Genomic DNA, 20,882 nt, shown 5'->3' with positions numbered 1-20,882 from the left:
ACACACACAATATCTACACTGGTACTCAATACAGACACAATCAACACTGGTACTCAATACACACATCACCTACACTGGTACTCAATACACACACATCACCTACACTGGTACTCAATACACACACATCACTACACTGGTACTCAATACACACACATCACTACACTGTACTCAAATACACACTACACTGGTACTCAATACAGACACATCATCTACACTGGTACTCAATACACACACAATATCTACACTGGTACTCAATACACACACATCATCTACACTGGTACTCAATACAGACACAATATCTACACTGGTACTCAATACAGACACAATATCTACACTGGTACTCAATACAGACACAATATCTACACTGGTACTCAATACAGACACAATATCTACACTGGTACTCAATACAGACACAATATCTACACTGGTACTCAATACACACACAATATCTACACTGGTACTCAATACAGACACAATATCTACACTGGTACTCAATACAGACACAATTCATTACACAATACTCTAACTGTACTCAATACAGACATATCTACACTGGTACTCAATACAGACACAATATCTACACTGGTACTCAATACAGACACAATATCTACACTGGTACTCAATACAGACACATCATATCTACACTGGACAATACTCAATACAGACACAATATCTACACTGGTACTCAATACAGACACATCATCTACACTGGTACTCAATACAGACACAATATCTACACTGGTACTCAATACAGACACAATATCTACACTGGTACTCAATACAGACACAATATCTACACTGGTACTCAATACAGACACAATATCTACACTGGTACTCAATACAGACACAATATCTACACTGGTACTCAATACAGACACAATATCTACACTGGTACTCAATACAGACACAATATCTACACTGGTACTCAATACAGACACAAATATCTACACTGGTACTCAATACAGACACAATATCTACACTGGTACTCAATACAGACACAATATCTACACTGGTACTCAATACAGACACAATATCTACACTGGTACTCAATACAGACACAATATCTACACTGGTACTCAATACAGACACAATATCTACACTGGTACTCAATACAGACACAATATCTACACTGGTACTCAATACAGACACAATACCTACACTGGTACTCAATACAGACAATATCTACACTGGTACTCAATACACACACAATATCTACACTGGTACTCAATACACACACATCATCTACACTGGTACTCAATACAGACACCAATATCTACACTGGTACTCAATACAGACACAATATCTACACTGGTACTCAATACACACATATCTACATGGTACTCAATACAACACATATCTACACTGGTACTCAATACACACACAATCATCTACACTGGTACTCAATACACACACAATATCTACACTGGTACTCAATACACACACAATATCTACACTGGTACTCAATACAGACACAATATCTACACTGGTACTCAATACAGACACATCTACTACCAATACACCAATATTACACTGGTACTCAATACAACACACATATCTACACTGGTACTCAATACAACACAATATCTACACTGGTACTCAATACAGACACAATATCTACACTGGTACTCAATACAGACACAATATCTACACTGGTACTCAATACAGACACATCATCTACACTGGTACTCAATACACACACAATATCTACACTGGTACTCAATACACACACATCACCTACAACAGTACTCAATACACACACATCACCTACACTGGTACTCAATACACACACATCACCTACACTGGTACTCAATACACACACATCACCTACACTGGTACTCAATACACACACAATACTACACTGGTACTCAATACAGACACATCACCTACACTGGTACTCAATACAGACACAATCATCTACACTGGTACTCAATACACACACAATCACACGTACTCATACACAACACTGGTACTCAATACACACACATCATCTACACACTGGTACTCAATACACACACATCATCTACACTGGTACTCAATACAGACACATCACCTACACTGGTACTCAATACAGACACATCACCTACACTGGTACTCAATACAGACACAATATCTACACTGGTACTCAATACACACACATCACACTGGTACACTGGTACTCAATACAGACACAATATCTACCAACACAATACACACACATCACCTACACTGGTACTCAATACAGACACATATCTACACTGGTACTCAATACAGACACATCATCTACACTGGTACTCAATACACACACATCACCTACACTGGTACTCAATACAGACACAATATCTACACTGGTACTCAATACAGACACAATATCTACACTGGTACTCAATACAACATACAGACAATAAACAATATCTACACTGGTACTCAATACAGACACATCACCTACACTGGTACTCAATACACACACATCACCTACACTGGTACTCAATACACACATCATCTACACTGGTACTCAATACACACATCATCTACACTGGTACTCAATACAGACACATCATCTACACTGGTACTCAATACAGACACATCATCTACACTGGTACTCAATACAGACACATCATCTACACTGGTACTCAATACAGACACATCATCTACACTGGTACTCAATACAGACACAATATCTACACTGGTACTCAATACAGACACAATATCTACACTGGTACTCAATACAGACACAATATCTACACTGGTACTCAATACAGACACATCATCTACACTGGTACTCAATACACACACAATATCTACACTGGTACTCAATACAGACACAATATCTACACTGGTACTCAATACAGACACATCATCTACACTGGTACTCAATACACACACATCATCTACACTGGTACTCAATACAGACACATCATCTACACTGGTACTCAATACAGACACATCACCTACACTGGTACTCAATACAGACACAATATCTACACTGGTACTCAATACAGACACAATATCTACACTGGTACTCAATACAGACACAATATCTACACTGGTACTCAATACAGACACAAACACAATATCTACACTGGTACTCAATACAGACACAATATCTACACTGGTACTCAATACAGACACAATATCTACACTGGTACTCAATACAGACACAATATCTACACTGGTACTCAATACAGACACAATATCTACACTGGTACTCAATACAGACACAATATCTACACTGGTACTCAATACAGACACAATATCTACACTGGTACTCAATACAGACACAATATCTACACTGGTACTCAATACAGACATTATATCTACACTGGTACTCAATACAGACACAATATCTACACTGGTACTCAATACAGACACAATATCTACACTGGTACTCAATACAGACACATCATCTACACTGGTACTCAATACAGACACAATATCTACACTGGTACTCAATACAGACACAATATCTACACTGGTACTCAATACAGACACAATATCTACACTGGTACTCAATACAGACACATCACCTACACTGGTACTCAATACAGACATTATATCTACACTGGTACTCAATACAGACACATATCTACACTACTCAATACAACATACACTCAATACAGACACATATATCTACACTGGTACTCAATACAGACACAATATCTACATGGTACTCAATACAGACACATATCTACACTGGTACTCAATACAGACACAATATCTACACTGGTACTCAATACAGACACAATATCTACACTGGTACTCAATACAGACACAATATCTACACTGGTACTCAATACAGACACATCACCTACACTGGTACTCAATACAGACACATCACCTACACTGGTACTCAATACAGACACAATATCTACACTGGTACTCAATACAGACACATCACCTACACTGGTACTCAATACAGACACAATATCTACACTGGTACTCAATACAGACACATCACCTACACTGGTACTCAATACAGACACAATATCTACACTGGTACTCAATACAGACACAATATCTACACTGGTACTCAATACAGACACATCACCTACACTGGTACTCAATACAGACACAATATCTACACTGGTACTCAATACAGACACATCACCTACACTGGTACTCAATACAGACACAATATCTACACTGGTACTCAATACAGACACATCACCTACACTGGTACTCAATACAGACACAATATCTACACTGGTACTCAATACAGACACAATATCTACACTGGTACTCAATACAGACACATCATCTACACTGGTACTCAATACAGACACATCACCTACACCGGTACTCAATACAGTGACAATATTTACACAGGTACTCAATACAGACACATCACCTACACTGGTACTCAATACAGAGACAATTTCTACACTGGTACTTAATTCAGACACAATATCTACACTGGTACTCAATACAGACACATCACCTACACTGGTACTCAATACAGACACAATATCTACACTGGTACTCAATTCAGACAAAATATCTACACTGGTACTCAATACAGACACATCACCTACACTGGTACTCAATACAGAGACAATATTTACACAGGTACTCAATACAGACACATCACTTACACTGGTACTCAATACAGACACAATATCTACACTGGTACTCAATACAGACACAATATCTACACTGGTACTCAATACAGAGACAATACCTACACAGGTACTCAATACAGACACAATAAAAGTTACCTATTGACAGATATATTCAGTGACATGCACACAGTAGTTGTGACTGTACCTCGACAGTTGCTGAAGTATATGTCGGCGGCCGGTAGGACTCCGTCGGGACAACACCCGAAACGTGACAGTTGGCAGTCCCTACGACCACTGTCAGGTCGAGGGGTGACTGGAGCTCGAGTAACTGAAGGCATGCAATGGGGTTAGAAATAATGTTAATGATAAAATAAAAAAAGAAATTAACAGAATGTAAAATTAGAAACACCATAACCAAGGTTAAAATGGGCAACCTAATGTCATTCCACGGATTGGTGATTTGTCATACAAACCTGTCTTAGAGATCTTAATTAACAGATACATGCAATTCAGAACTTCAATCTGGTATCAGAACAGGATGCGAGCAGGCATTGGGCCACAATCACGAGAGTTAACTAATCAGAGCTGTGTCATGCCAGAGACATGCACTCACTATAGGTACTGGGGTTAGGTGGTCAATTGTTAGGAGTCTAGGTGTGGATCTATTAGTTTATACTAATTACTGTGTACACTTGTTATCTTGTGTTATTACTTTTTTATATACAAATATAAATGTTACATTTACATTGATAAAATTGTGTTTTTTTAATAGATATTTAACACGGTATTATTAGGTAATGTTAACATGCTTCAAGTAGATTATCAATTATCAAGACCTCCATGTTTTTTAAAGTAATTAAATTATTTGTGATATTTTAGCTATGTAAATGTTACATCTTGTGTTACATATTGGTATTAATGAATACATTAAAAAATACATCATCAAAATCCCTAATTGTCCACAACCATGAATAGATATTTATGATAGAATATGTCTCCCTTTCACTTCATTTTCTCCCCTTATCCCTGTCTAAATTCCAAATGACCCTGTCCAAATTCCAAAGGTCCCTGTCCAAATTCCAAATGACCCTGTCCAAATTCCAAAAGACCCTGTCCAAATTCCAAATGACCCCGTCCAAATTCCACATTGATGTAAAGGAAGGTTATTGTTTAATTGAACATCTAGAGTGCAGGGTTCACATTCTGATTTGTCAGTTGGTTTAAGGATGATACTGTCATGTCATAGAATGTCAGGGACTTGTCACTCTATATGTGTTCTGTATTAAATCCTACACCACTATAGTAGCTCCTATTGTACTGACTTACCCACGGGGCGACGACGCTCAATACAGATGTTCTGACACTCAGCCTCATCTTGGAAGTTGTTGGCGTTACCGTCGCAGCCTCCGTACCAAAACCTCATACATCTCTGATCTTCATTGTTGTAGTACCACCTAATAGTGTAGTTACTGCAGGATCCACGCTCATTGTCAAGGTCACAGATGTCGTACTCTGGAAATCAAACACATTATCAAGGTCACAGATGTCGTACTCTGGAAATCAAACACATTATCAAGGTCACAGATGTCGTACTCTGGAAATCAAACACATTATCAAGGTCATGGATGTCGTACTCTGGAAATCAAACACATTGTCAAGGTCACAGATGTCGTACACTGGAAATCAAACACATTGTCAAGGTCACAGATGTCGTACTCTGGAAATCAAACACATTATCAAGGTCACAGATGTCGTACTCTGGAAATCAAACACATTGTCAAGGTCACAGATGTCGTATTCTGGAAATCAAACACATTGTCAAGGTCACAGATGTCGTACACTGGAAATCAAACACATTATCAAGGTCACAGATGTCGTACTCTGGAAATCAAACACATTGTCAAGGTCACAGAAGTCGTACTCTGGAAATCAAACACATTATCAAGGTCACAGATGTCGTACTCTGGAAATCAAACACATTGTCAAGGTCACAGATGTCGTACTCTGGAAATCAAACACATTGTCAAGGTCACAGATGTAGTACTCTGGAAATCAAACACATTTTCAAGGTTACAGATGTCGTACTCTGGAAATCAAACACATTGTCAAGGTCACAGATGTCGTACTCTGGAAATCAAACACATTATCAAGGTCACAGATGTCGTACTCTGGAAATCAAACACATTGTCAAGGTCACAGATGTCGTACTCTGGAAATCAAACACATTATCAAGGTCACAGATGTCGTACTCTGGAAATCAAACACATTATCAAGGTCACAGATGTCGTACTCTGGAAATCAAACACATTGTCAAGGTCACAGATGTCGTACACTGGAAATCAAACACATTATCAAGGTCACAGAAGTCGTACTCTGGAAATCAAACACATTATCAAGGTCACAGATGTCGTACTCTGGAAATCAAACACATTATCAAGGTCATGGATGTCATACTCTGGAAATCAAACACATTGTCAAGGTCACAGATGTCGTACTCTGGAAATCAAACACATTGTCAAGGTCACAGATGTCGTACTCTGGAAATCAAACACATTATCAAGGTCACAGATGTCGTACACTGGAAATCAAACACATTGTCAAGGTCACAGATGTCGTACTCTGGAAATCAAACACATTATCAAGGTCACAGATGTCGTACTCTGGAAATCAAACACATTATCAAGGTCACAGATGTCGTACTCTGGAAATCAAACACATTGTCAAGGTCACAGAAGTCGTACTCTGGAAATCAAGTACCACTACTTACCCAGGATGACATTAGTGTCTGGGTTGGGAGTGGTGTATACTGGTCTCGGTACCACTACTTACCCAGGATGACATAAGTGTTTGGGTTGGAAGTGGTGTATACTGGTCTCGGTACCACTACTTACCCAGGATGACATAAGTGTCTGGGTTGGGAGTGGTGTATACTGGTCTCAGTACCACTACTTACCCAGGATGACATTAGTGTCTGGGTTGGGAGTGGTGTATACTGGTCTCAGTACCACTACTTACCCACGATGACATTAGTGTCTGGGTTGGGAGTGGTGTATACTGGTCTCAGTACCACTACTTACCCAGGATGACATTAGTGTCTGGGTTGGGAGTGGTGTATACTGGTCTCGGTACCACTACTTACCCAGGATGACATAAGTGTCTGGGTTGGGAGTGGTGTATACTGGTCTCGGTACCACTACTTACCCAGGATGACATTAGTGTCTGGGTTGGGAGTGGTGTATACTAGTCTCAGTACCACTACTTACCCGCGATGACATTAGTGTCTTGGTTGGGAGTGGTGTATACTGGTCTCAGTACCACTACTTACCTGCGATGACATTAGTGTCTGGGTTGGGAGTGGTGTATACTGGTCTCAGTACCACTACTTACCCACGATGACATTAGTGTCTGGGTTGGGAGTGGTGTATACTGGGTTTGGGAGTGGTGTATACTGGTCTCAGTACCACTACTTACCCACGATGACATTAGTGTCTGGGTTGGGAGTGGTGTATACTGGTCTCGGTACCACTACTTACCCACGATGACATTAGTGTCTGGGTTGGGAGTGGTGTATACTGGTCTCGGTACCACTACTTACCCACGATGACATTAGTGTCTGGGTTGGGAGTGGTGTATACTGGTCTCGGTACCACTACTTACCCGCGATGACATTAGTGTCTGGGTTGGGAGTGGTGTATACTGGTCTTGGTACCACTACTTACCCGCGATGACATTAGTGTCTTGGTTGGGAGTGGTGTATACTGGTCTCAGTACCACTACTTACCTGCGATGACATTAGTGTCTGGGTTGGGAGTGGTGTATTACTGGTCTCAGTACCACTACTTACCCAGGATGACATTAGTGTCTGGGTTGGGAGTGGTGTATACTGGTCTCGGTACCACTACTTACCCAGGATGACATTAGTGTCTGGGTTGGGAGTGGTGTATACTGGTCTCAGTACCACTACTTACCCACGATGACATTAGTGTCTGGGTTGGGAGTGGTGTATACTGGTCTCGGTACCACTACTTACCCACGATGACATTAGTGTCTGGGTTGGGAGTGGTGTATACTGGTCTCAGTACCACTACTTACCCGCGATGACATTAGTGTCTGGGTTGGGAGTGGTGTATACTGGTCTCGGTACCACTACTTACCCAGGATGACATTAGTGTCTGGGTTGGGAATGGTGTATACTGGTCTCAGTACCACTACTTACCCACGATGACATTAGTGTCTGGGTTGGGAGTGGTGTATACTGGTCTCGGTACCACTACTTACCCACGATGACATAAGTGTCTTGGTTGGGAGTGGTGTATACTGGTCTCGGCACCACTACTTACCCACGATGACATTAGTGTCTGGGTTGGGAGTGGTGTATACTGGTCTCGGTACCACTACTTACCCGCGATGACATTAGTGTCTGGGTTGGGAGTGGTGTATACTGGTCTCAGTACCACTACTTACCCACGATGACATTAGTGTCTGGGTTGGGAGTGGTGTATACTGGTCTCGGTACCACTACTTACCCAGGATGACATTAGTGTCTGGGTTGGGAGTAGTGTATACTGGTCTCGGTACCACTACTTACCCACGATGACATTAGTGTCTGGGTTGGGAGTGGTGTATACTGGTCTTGGTACCACTACTTACCCACGATGACATTAGTGTCTGGGTTGGGAGTGGTGTATACTGGTCTCGGTACCACTACTTACCCGCGATGACATTAGTGTCTGGGTTGGGAGTGGTGTATACTGGTCTCGGTACCACTACTTACCTGCGATGACATTAGTGTCTGGGTTGGGAGTGGTGTATGCTGGTCTCAGTACCACTACTTACCCACGATGACATTAGTGTCTGGGTTGGGAGTGGTGTAAACTGGTCTCGGTGTGTACACAGGCTCTGGTCTAGGGGTGGTGACTGGGGCATACGTTGGTCGAGCTGTGACTGGGGCGTAGGTCGGGCGGGGGCGCGAAGTGACTATCTCTTCACCACATCTCTGTTTACATTCATCCTCACTATCAAAACGATTGCCGTTTCCGTCACAACCTCCATACCAGAAACGACCACAGACTTGTTCATCCCGATTATAGAACCATTTTACAGAGTAGTCTTGACAGGGACCCCTCTCGTTGTCCATGGCACACACATCATCTAGAAACATTGGTAACCTGTTTAATAATGGGTGCATGTTGACAGGCTATTATATATTTTATAAATCTTTATATATTATTAAATATACATTTGCCATTTCACACACAATTTTTATTATTACATACACACCTATACAGCCAGTTATCAAATCAGTATACTTACCACTGCGTGGTGGTGGCGTGACGTAGGAGCCTCCACATTTAGTCGCACATGCTGCACGGGTTTCGAAATTGTTGGCATTACCCCCGCAGCCTCCATAGTCGAGACTGACACAGGCATCCTGAGACATGTCATAGTAGTAGCGCTGGACACTCTGTACACAGTTACCCTTGTCAGGCAGAAGTTTACACACGGCTGTGGACAAACACCAAGGACATGTTACTACAAACTTTATACACATCTGTATCTCCCCTCAAATGTAACAAACCAGTCTGTACAATTCTCCACGAGGAACTGACCATCGCTATCTACTAGATATGTATCAACACTCTCATTTCAAATATCTATGTAGCAACATTATTTTCTTCGGCAGACATTGTGATATTCTGCAGCAAATTTATTATTTACAAAAGATAGTACGAATATTTATTTAGCAATATTATATAAAACAACATATCTCTGTAGTAGTTTCCTTCAAAGATAGTATATCCCTGTTTCAGCGTTCTGTTTGTATCCTCTGCCACTTTGTCAACATTGTGTGGATGTAATGAAGGTCTAAATGGATTCTGACCTTTCTATGACCAGTATAAGAAACTTACCGTCACGGTTGCAGGATGCCTCACACATACTCCTTGAAATAAATCGATTTTTATTGCCGCCACATCCTCCATATAAGAACTCCTTACACTGGCCTTCTGTGTGGCTGTAATACCAGGCAGGGATACTGGCGCGACAAGGCCCTGTGTCCATCTCCAGGCCACAATAGTCTACAATATACATGGATAAAAATAACACCAGCACAAAAGTTGACAAGGCCCTGTGTCCATCTCCAGGCCAAAGTAGGATACAATATACATGGATAAAAATAACACTAGTGCACAAGTTGACAAGGCCCTTTGTCTATCTCCAAGCCACAGTAGGATACAATACACATACAGTGCATGTAGTATTTGGTAAAGCTTCCATCCAACAATCTGAGACACATTTAACAAAATTTATTTCCCTTTGGACAATACACTAATGATAATGACAACCATTACAAGTTTCCCCCTGACAATGGACTTGTTTGTTTGTTTGTTCGATTATTTTAACATCCTATTAACAGCCAGGGTCATGTAAGGACTGCCTCCCATGTATGCAGTGTTTAGCGTGTGTGAAGTGCATGTTTGGGGAGACTGCGATATGTTCGTGTTGTGTCTTCTTGTATAGTGGAACTATTGCCCTTTTTATAGTGCTATATCACTGAAGCATGCCGCCGAAGACACCAAGCAACACACCCCACCCGGTCACATTATACTGACAACGGGCAAACCAGTTGTCCCACTCCCTTTATGCTGAGCGTTAAGCAGGAGTGTCTCGGCCAGGGGAAAGAACCCAGAGCCTTCCTCACAGGGGCGAACGCTCAACTCAAGGCCAGAAGTGAGGCGGTGCCAAGAGAGGCATTAGGGAAGATAGTCAGTTAGGAAGAAGATAAAAGATAAGATCCTAAAATTAGTCGCCTTTTACAATCATGCAATAGAGGCAGCAGGTACAATTCTAACGCCCTACCTGCAGGGCCTGACAATGGACTAATTATCTATTTATCTAACTAAAATTGTCACACACAACCTCATCATGAATAAGTTCTGTGGAGCTGTTACCCTAGTATAATGGCCATATATTCTCCACCTAGAACTGATATATAGCTAGTTTGTGGATTTGTGTCCACTATAAAGACATATGTAGTACCTTCCCCCATAAATATGATGTCCCTCCTGTACAGATAATTTACCTGTAGTGTCGGTTTCCACCTCCCCTGATAATGGAGTTTACTCCCCTGTACAGATTATTTACCTGCAGTGTCGGTTTCCACCTCCCCTGATAATGGAGTTGACTCCCCTGTACAGATAATTTACCTGCAGTGTCGGTTTCCACCTCCCCTGATAATGGAGTTTACTCCCCTGTACAGATAATTTACCTGCAGTGTCGGTTTCCACCTCCCCTGATAATGGAGTTAACTTCCCTGTACAGATAATTTACCTGCAGTGTCAGTTTCAACCTCCCCTGATAATGGAGTTAACTTCCCTGTACAGATAATTTACCTGCAGTGTCGGTTTCCAACCTCCCCTGATAATGGAGTTAACTTCCCTGTACAGATAATTTACCTGTAGTGTCGGTTTCCACCTCCCCTGATAATGGAGTTTACTCCCCTGTACAGATTATTTACCTGCAGTGTCGGTTTCCACCTCCCCTGATAATGGAGTTAACTTCCCTGTACAGATAATTTACCTGCAGTGTCGGTTTCCACCTCCCCTGATAATGGAGTTAACTCCCCTGTACAGATAATTTACCTGCAGTGTCGGTTTCCACCTCCCCTGATAATGGAGTTAACTTCCCTGTACAGATAATTTACCTGCAGTGTCGGTTTCCACCTCCCCTGATAATGGAGTTAACTTCCCTGTACAGATAATTTACCTGCAGTGTCGGTTTCAACCTCCCCTGATAATGGAGTTTACTCCCCTGTACAGATAATTTACCTGCAGTGTCGGTTTCCACCTCCCCTGATAATGGAGTTAACTTCCCTGTACAGATAATTTACCTGCAGTGTCGGTTTCCACCTCCCCTGATAATGGAGTTTACTTCCCTGTACAGATTATTTACCTGTAGTGTCGGTTTCCACCTCCCCTGATAATGGAGTTAACTCCCCTGTACAGATAATTTACCTGCAGTGTCGGTTTCCACCTCCCCTGATAATTGAGTTGACTATCCTGTACAGATAATTTACCTGCAGTGTCGGTTTCCACCTCCCCTGATAATGGAGTTATTCCCCTGTACAGATAATTTACCTGCAGTGTCGGTTTCAACCTCCCCTGATAATGGAGTTTACTCCCCTGTACAGATAATTTACCTGCAGTGTCGGTTTCCACCTCCCCTGATAATGGAGTTAACTCCCCTGTACAGATAATTTACCTGCAGTGTCGGTTTCAACCTCCCCTGATAATGGAGTTTACTCCCCTGTACAGATTATTTACCTGTAGTGTCGGTTTCAACCTCCCCTGATAATGGAGTTAACTCCCCTGTACAGATAATTTACCTGCAGTGTCGGTTTCCACCTCCCCTGATAATGGAGTTTACTCCCCTGTACAGATAATTTACCTGCAGTGTCGGTTTCAACCTCCCCTGATAATGGAGTTATTCCCCTGTACAGATAATTTACCTGCAGTGTCGGTTTCCACCTCCCCTGATAATGGAGTTTACTCCCCTGTACAGATTATTTACCTGCAGTGTCGGTTTCCACCTCCCCTGATAATGGAGTTAACTCCCCTGTACAGATTATTTACCTGCAGTGTCGGTTTCCACCTCCCCTGATAATGGAGTTGACTCCCCTGTACAGATAATTTACCTGCAGTGTCGGTTTCCACCTCCCCTGATAATGGAGTTGACTCCCATGTACAGATAATTTACCTGCAGTGTCGGTTTCCACCTCCCCTGATAATGGAGTTAACTCCCCTGTACAGATAATTTACCTGCAGTGTCGGTTTCCACCTCCCCTGATAATGGAGTTAACTCCCCTGTACAGATAATTTACCTGCAGTGTCGGTTTCCACCTCCCCTGATAATGGAGTTAACTCCCCTGTACAGATAATTTACCTGCAGTGTCAGTTTCCAACTCCCCTGATAATGGAGTTAACTCCCCTGTACAGATAATTTACCTGCAGTGTCAGTTTCCAACTCCCCTGTACAGATAATTTACCTGCGGTGTCGGTTTCAGTTTCCACCTCCCCTGATAATGAAGTTAACTCCCCTGTACAGATAATTTACCTGCAGTGTCAGTTTCCACCTCCCCTGATAATGGAGTTGACTCCCATGTACAGATAATTTACCTGCAGTGTCGGTTTCCACCTCCCCTGATAATGGAGTTGACTCCCCTGTACAGATAATTTACCTGCAGTGTCGGTTTCCACCTCCCCTGATAATGAAGTTAACTCCCCTGTACAGATAATTTACCTGCAGTGTCAGTTTCCACCTCCCCTGATATTGGAGTTAACTCCCCTGTACAAATAATTTACCTGCAGTGTCGGTTTCCACCTCCCCTGATAATGGAGTTAACTCCCCTGTACAGATAATTTACCTGCAGTGTCGGTTTCCACCTCCCCTGATAATGGAGTTAACTCCCCTGTACAGATAATTTACCTGCAGTGTCGGTTTCCACCTCCCCTGATAATGGAGTTGACCTCCCCTGTACAGATAATTTACCTGCAGTGTCGGTTTCCACCTCCCCTGATAATGGAGTTTAACTCCCCTGTACAGATAATTTACCTGCAGTGTCGGTTTCCACCTCCCCTGATAATGGAGTTAACTCCCCTGTACAGATAATTTACCTGCAGTGTCGGTTTCCACCTCCCCTGATAATGGAGTTTACTCCCCTGTACAGATTATTTACCTGCAGTGTCGGTTTCCACCTCCCCTGATAATGGAGTTATTCCCCTGTACAGATAATTTACCTGCATTGTCAGTTTCAACCTCCCCTGATAATGGAGTTATTCCCCTGTACAGATAATTTACCTGCAGTGTCAGTTTCCAACTCCGCTGATAATGGAGTTAACTCCCCTGTACAGATAATTTACCTGCAGTGTCAGTTTCCAACTCCCCTGTACAGATAATTTACCTGCGGTGTCGGTTTCCACCTCCCCTGATAATGAAGTTAACTTCCCCTGTACAGATAATTTACCTGCAGTGTCAGTTTCCACCTCCCCTGATAATGGAGTTGACTCCCATGTACAGATAATTTACCTGCAGTGTCGGTTTCCACCTCCCTTGATAATGGAGTTGACTCCCCTGTACAGATAATTTACCTGCAGTGTCGGTTTCCACCTCCCCTGATAATGGAGTTAACTCCCCTGTACAGATAATTTACCTGCAGTGTCAGTTTCCACCTCCCCTGATAATGGAGTTAACTCCCCTGTACAAATAATTTACCTGCAGTGTCGGTTTCCACCTCCCCTGATAATGGAGTTAACTTCCCTGTACAGATAATTTACCTGCAGTGTCGGTTTCCACCTCCCCTGATAATGGAGTTGACTCCCATGTACAGATAATTTACCTGCAGTGTCAGTTTCCACCTCCCCTGATAATGGAGTTAACTCCCTTGTACAGATTATTTACCTGCAGTGTCGGTTTCCACCTCCCCTGATAATGGAGTTATTCCCCTGTACAGATAATTTACCTGCAGTGTCAGTTTCCACCTCCCCTGATAATGGAGTTAACTCCCCTGTACAGATAATTTACCTGCAGTGTCGGTTTCCACCTCCCCTGATAATGGAGTTAACTCCCCTGTACAGATAATTTACCTGCAGTGTCGGTTTCCACCTCCCCTGATAATGGAGTTAACTCCCCTGTACAGAAAATTTACCTGCAGTGTCAGTTTCCACCTCCCCTGATAATGGAGTTAACTCCCCTGTACAGATAATTTACCTGCAGTGTCAGTTTCCAACTCCCCTGATAATGGAGTTAACTCCCCTGTACAGATAATTTACCTGCAGTGTCAGTTTCCAACTCCCCTGATAATGGAGTTAACTCCCCTGTACAGATAATTTACCTGCAGTGTCAGTTTCCACCTCCCCTGATAATGGAGTTAACTCCCCTGTACAGATAATTTACCTGCAGTGTCAGTTTCCACCTCCCCTGATAATGGAGTTAACTCCCCTGTACAGATAATTTACCTGCAGTGTCAGTTTCCACCTCCCCTGATAATGGAGTTGACTCCCATGTACAGATAATTTACCTGCAGTGTCGGTTTCCACCTCCCCTGATAATGAAGTTAACTCCCCTGTACAGATAATTTACCTGCAGTGTCAGTTTCCACCTCCCCTGATAATGGAGTTGACTCCCATGTACAGATAATTTACCTGCAGTGTCGGTTTCCACCTCCCCTGATAATGGAGTTAACTCCCCTGTACAGATAATTTACCTGCAGTGTCGGTTTCCACCTCCCCTGATAATGGAGTTAACTTCCCTGTACAGATAATTTACCTGCAGTGTCGGTTTCCACCTCCCCTGATAATGGAGTTAACTCCCCTGTACAGATAATTTACCTGCAGTGTCAGTTTCCACCTCCCCTGATAATGGAGTTGACTCCCATGTACAGATAATTTACCAGCGGTGACAGTTTCCACCTCCCCTGATAATGGAGTTGACTCCCATGTACAGATAATTTACCTGCAGTGTCGGTTTCCACCTCCCCTGATAATGGAGTTGACTCCCCTGTACAGATAATTTACCTGCAGTGTCGGTTTCCACCTCCCCTGATAATGGAGTTGACTCCCCTGTACAGATAATTTACCTGCAGTGTCGGTTTCCACCTCCCCTGATAATGGAGTTGACTCCCCTGTACAGATAATTTACCTGCAGTGTCAGTTTCCACCTCCCCTGATAATGGAGTTGACTCCCCTGTACAGATAATTTACCTGCAGTGTCAGTTTCCACCTCCCCTGATAATGGAGTTAACTCCCTGTACAGATAATTTACCTGCAGTGTCAGTTTCCAACCTCCCTTGATAATGGAGTTGACTCCCCTGTACAGATAATTTACCTGCAGTGTCAGTTTCCACCTCCCCTGATAATGGAGTTTACTCCCCTGTACAGATAATTTACCTGCAGTGTCGGTTTCCACCTCCCCTGATAATGGAGTTAACTCCCCTGTACAGATAATTTACCTGCAGTGTCAGTTTCCACCTCCCCTGATAATGTAGTTTACACCCCTGTACAGATTATTTACCTGCAGTGTCGGTTTCCACCTCCCCTGATAATGGAGTTATTCCCCTGTACAGATAATTTACCTGCATTGTCAGTTTCCAACTCCCCTGATAATGGAGTTAACTCCCCTGTACAGATAATTTACCTGCAGTGTCAGTTTCCACCTCCCCTGATAATGGAGTTAACTCCCCTGTACAGATAATTTACCTGCAGTGTCAGTTTCCACCTCCCCTGATAATGAAGTTAACTCCCCTGTACAGATAATTTACCTGCAGTGTCAGTTTCCACCTCCCCTGATAATGGAGTTGACTCCCATGTACAGATAATTTACCTGCAGTGTCGGTTTCCACCTCCCCTGATAATGAAGTTAACTCCCCTGTACAGATAATTTACCTGCAGTGTCGGTTTCCACCTCCCCTGATAATGGAGTTAACTCCCCTGTACAGATAATTTACCTGCAGTGTCGGTTTCCACCTCCCCTGATAATGGAGTTAACTCCCCTGTACAGATAATTTACCTGCAGTGTCAGTTTCCACCTCCCCTGATAATGGAGTTAACTCCCCTGTACAGATAATTTACCTGCAGTGTCGGTTTCCACCTCCCCTGATAATGGAGTTAACTCCCCTGTACAGATAATTTACCTGCAGTGTCGGTTTCCACCTCCCCTGATAATGGAGTTTAACTCCCCTGTACAGATAAATTTACCTGCAGTGTCAGTTTCCACCTCCCCTGATAATGGAGTTAACTCCCCTGTACAGATAATTTACCTGCAGTGTCGGTTTCCACCTCCCCTGATAATGGAGTTGACTCCCCTGTACAGATAATTTACCTGCAGTGTCGGTTTCCACCTCCCCTGATAATGGAGTTGACTCCCCTGTACAGATAATTTACCTGCAGTGTCAGTTTCCACCTCCCCTGATAATGGAGTTGACTCCCATGTACAGATAATTTACCTGCAGTGTCGGTTTCCACCTCCCCTGATAATGGAGTTGACTCCCCTGTACAGATAATTTACCTGCAGTGTCGGTTTCCACCTCCCCTGATAATGGAGTTGACTCCCCTGTACAGATAATTTACCTGCAGTGTCGGTTTCCACCTCCCCTGATAATGGAGTTGACTCCCATGTACAGATAATTTACCTGCAGTGTCAGTTTCCACCTCCCCTGATAATGGAGTTAACTCCCCTGTACAGATAATTTACCTGCAGTGTCAGTTTCCACCTCCCCTGATAATGGATTTGACTCCCATGTACAGATAATTTACCTGCAGTGTTGGTTTCCACCTCCCCTGATAATGGAGTTGACTATCCTGTACAGATAATTTACCTGCAGTGTCGGTTTCCCACCTCCCCTGATAATGGAGTTAACTCCCCTGTACAGATAATTTACCTGCAGTGTCGGTTTCCACCTCCCCTGATAATGGAGTTAACTCCCCTGTACAGATTATTTACCTGTAGTGTCAGTTTCCACCTCCCCTGATGATGGAGTTGACCTCCCCTGTACAGAAAATTTACCTGCGGTGTCGGTTTCCACCTCCCCTGATAATGGAGTTAACTCCCCTGTACAGATAATTTACCTGCAGTGTCAGTTTCCACCTCCCCTGATAATGGAGTTTACTCCCCTGTACAGATTATTTACCTGTAGTGTCGGTTTCCACCTCCCCTGATAATGGAGTTAACTCCCCTGTACAGATAATTTACCTGCGGTGTCGGTTTCCACCTCCCCTGATAATGGAGTTGACTATCCTGTACAGATAATTTACCTGCGGTGTCGGTTTCCACCTCCCCTGATAATGGAGTTGACTCCCATGTACAGATAATTTACCTGCGGTGTCGGTTTCCAACTCCCCTGATAATGGAGTTGACTCCCCTGTACAGATAATTTACCTGCAGTGTCAGTTTCCACCTCCCTTGATAATGGAGTTGACTCCCATGTACAGATGATTTACCTGCAGTGTCAGTTTTCAACTCCCCTGATAATGGAGTTGACTCCCCTGTACAGATAATTTACCTGCAATGTCCGTTTCCACCTCCCCTGATAATGGAGTTGACTCCCCTGTACAGATAATTTACCTGCAGTGTCAGTTTCCACCTCCCCTGATAATGGAGTTGACTCCCATGTACAGATGATTTACCTGCAGTGTCAGTTTTCAACTCCCCTGATAATGGAGTTGACTCCCCTGTACAGATAATTTACCTGCAGTGTCGGTTTCCACCTCCCCTGATAATGGAGTTAACTCCCCTGTACAGATAATTTACCTGCAGTGTCGGTTTCCACCTCCCCTGATAATGGAGTTGACTCCCCTGTACAGATAATTTACCTGCAGTGTCGGTTTCCACCTCCCCTGATAATGGAGTTAACTCCCCTGTACAAATAATTTACCTGCAGTGTCGGTTTCCACCTCCCCTGATAATGGAGTTAACTTCCCTGTACAGATAATTTACCTGCAGTGTCGGTTTCCACCTCCCCTGATAATGGAGTTAACTCCCCTGTACAGATAATTTAGTTGCATTGTCAGTTTCCACCTCCCCTGATAATGGAGTTTACTCCCCTGTACAGATTATTTACCTGTAGTGTCGGTTTCCACCTCCCCTGATAATGGAGTTAACTTCCCTGTACAGATAATTTACCTGCAGTGTCGGTTTCCACCTCCCCCAATAATTGAGTTAACTTCCCTGTACAGATAATTTACCTGCAGCGTCGGTTTTCACCTCCCCTGATAATGGAGTTAACTCCCCTGTACAGATAATTTAGTTGCAGTGTCAGTTTCCACCTCCCCTGATAATGGAGTTAATTTCCCTGTACAGATTATTTACCTGTAGTGTCGGTTTCCACCTCCCCTGAAAATGGAGTTAACTCCCCTGTACAGATAATTTACCTGCGGTGTCGGTTTCCACCTCCCCTGATAATGGAGTTGACTCCCATGTACAGATAATTTACCTGCAGTGTCGGTTTCCACCTCCCCTGATCCATCGACAGAGTCCTCAGCACACTTCTCCTGGCAGGTTCCTATGTCTTCAAAATTGTTCTGGTTCCCACTACACCCACCGTAGATAAACTGTTCACATGACCCAGAGTTAGAGTTGTAGAAATATCTCCTGATGTATGCGAAACATGGCCCACTCTCCTTCGGCAGAGCACAGATTTCTGTTAACACCAAAAGAATACATCAGACAGGTCATAGTATAAAGAAAAAGGCTTCGAAAGTTTTGTTACTGTTAAAAATGGTTGATGGTATTCCTAGATCTCAGGTCAAAGTGTAAAAAAAAAAGCTTAGAAAGTTTTGCTACTGTTAAAAATGGTTGATGTTATTCCTAGATCTCTCACCTTTCTGTGACATTGGTCTGGTTACTGACCCTCCGGTGATACACTTGCGCTGACAAGCTTCAAGGGAGGCAAAATTGTTCGAGTTTCCTCCACAACCACCATAAATAAACTCCTGACAGGAGGCGCTCTGGCGGTCGTAACGGTAACGTCGGATGTAAGCGTTACACTGTATTGGGGAGGAGGACTCGCCACTACCACACACATCTGGAACATGCCAGGTAAAAGAGCAATACAGGTATCATTTGAAGGTTTCTTGTTTGTCTAATTAGGTTTCTTATTTGTCTAATTAGGAATATAAAGGTGTGATTTTACTACACTGGTTGTCAGCAAACCTTACTAGATACAGGCTAGAATATTATAATATCATATACCTCTGTGAGGCGATACTGTTGCAGGTTACTATGGTATAAGTATTGCGAGTCTGCGACTGATGATTTCATTTTTCATATCTTTACCTGGTGATGTTGAATTTGACTTACCTACTACCAAATATATATGTGCTGCAATATATTGGTACCTTGTATATAATTATATACTTGACTACATTGGTTTTCACATTTTACATTCTATATCTATACTTACGTGCTCGACTACATCGGTTTTCACATTCCTCCTTGGAATTGAAATTGTTTTCATTTTGTCCACAGCCTCCGTACACAAACTGTTTACAGAAACCCTCATTGAAGTCATAATACCATTTGGTTTCTGTTCCGGAGCAGGGTCCAGCCTCATACGATAAAAGACAGATGTCTTTTTCTGTGAAGTAATCATTGTAAATCTGTCTTTATACAATTATCAGAAAAACAAAATAATTTTCTACTGGTAAATAAACATTTTATAGTTAAGTAATGTACAATAATTAGGCAGAGATTTACTTCACAATTTTATTGTAACAAATTGTCATATTCTATATATACTGTTAACATAATTGAAAAACTGATATACTCATCATATCCAGCTTGATATCTGAATTATTC

General features: G+C 42.6%; 1 protein-coding gene across 1 annotated transcript in view; it reads right to left on the bottom strand.

Moving 5' to 3' along the window:
• The window catches only part of LOC138319783 (papilin-like), a 266,069-nt gene that overhangs the window by 8,717 nt on the left and 236,470 nt on the right, over positions 1-20,882 (bottom strand). Inside the window, exons 25-32 of the mRNA XM_069262918.1 lie at positions 20,488-20,661; positions 19,906-20,109; positions 19,519-19,725; positions 10,445-10,612; positions 9,849-10,040; positions 9,372-9,686; positions 5,862-6,047; positions 4,741-4,863 (exon numbers count right to left, since the gene is read on the bottom strand). Coding sequence (XP_069119019.1) covers positions 4,741-4,863; positions 5,862-6,047; positions 9,372-9,686; positions 9,849-10,040; positions 10,445-10,612; positions 19,519-19,725; positions 19,906-20,109; positions 20,488-20,661 — 1,569 coding nt within the window. The remainder of the gene's footprint in view (positions 1-4,740; positions 4,864-5,861; positions 6,048-9,371; positions 9,687-9,848; positions 10,041-10,444; positions 10,613-19,518; positions 19,726-19,905; positions 20,110-20,487; positions 20,662-20,882) is intronic.

This window comes from Argopecten irradians, chromosome 3 (assembly GCF_041381155.1).
Source record: "Argopecten irradians isolate NY chromosome 3, Ai_NY, whole genome shotgun sequence".
NCBI classification, from domain to species: Eukaryota; Metazoa; Mollusca; class Bivalvia; order Pectinida; family Pectinidae; genus Argopecten; species Argopecten irradians.
Note: the sequence above shows the minus strand (reverse complement) of the source record. Positions and strands in the feature narration are given on the sequence as shown.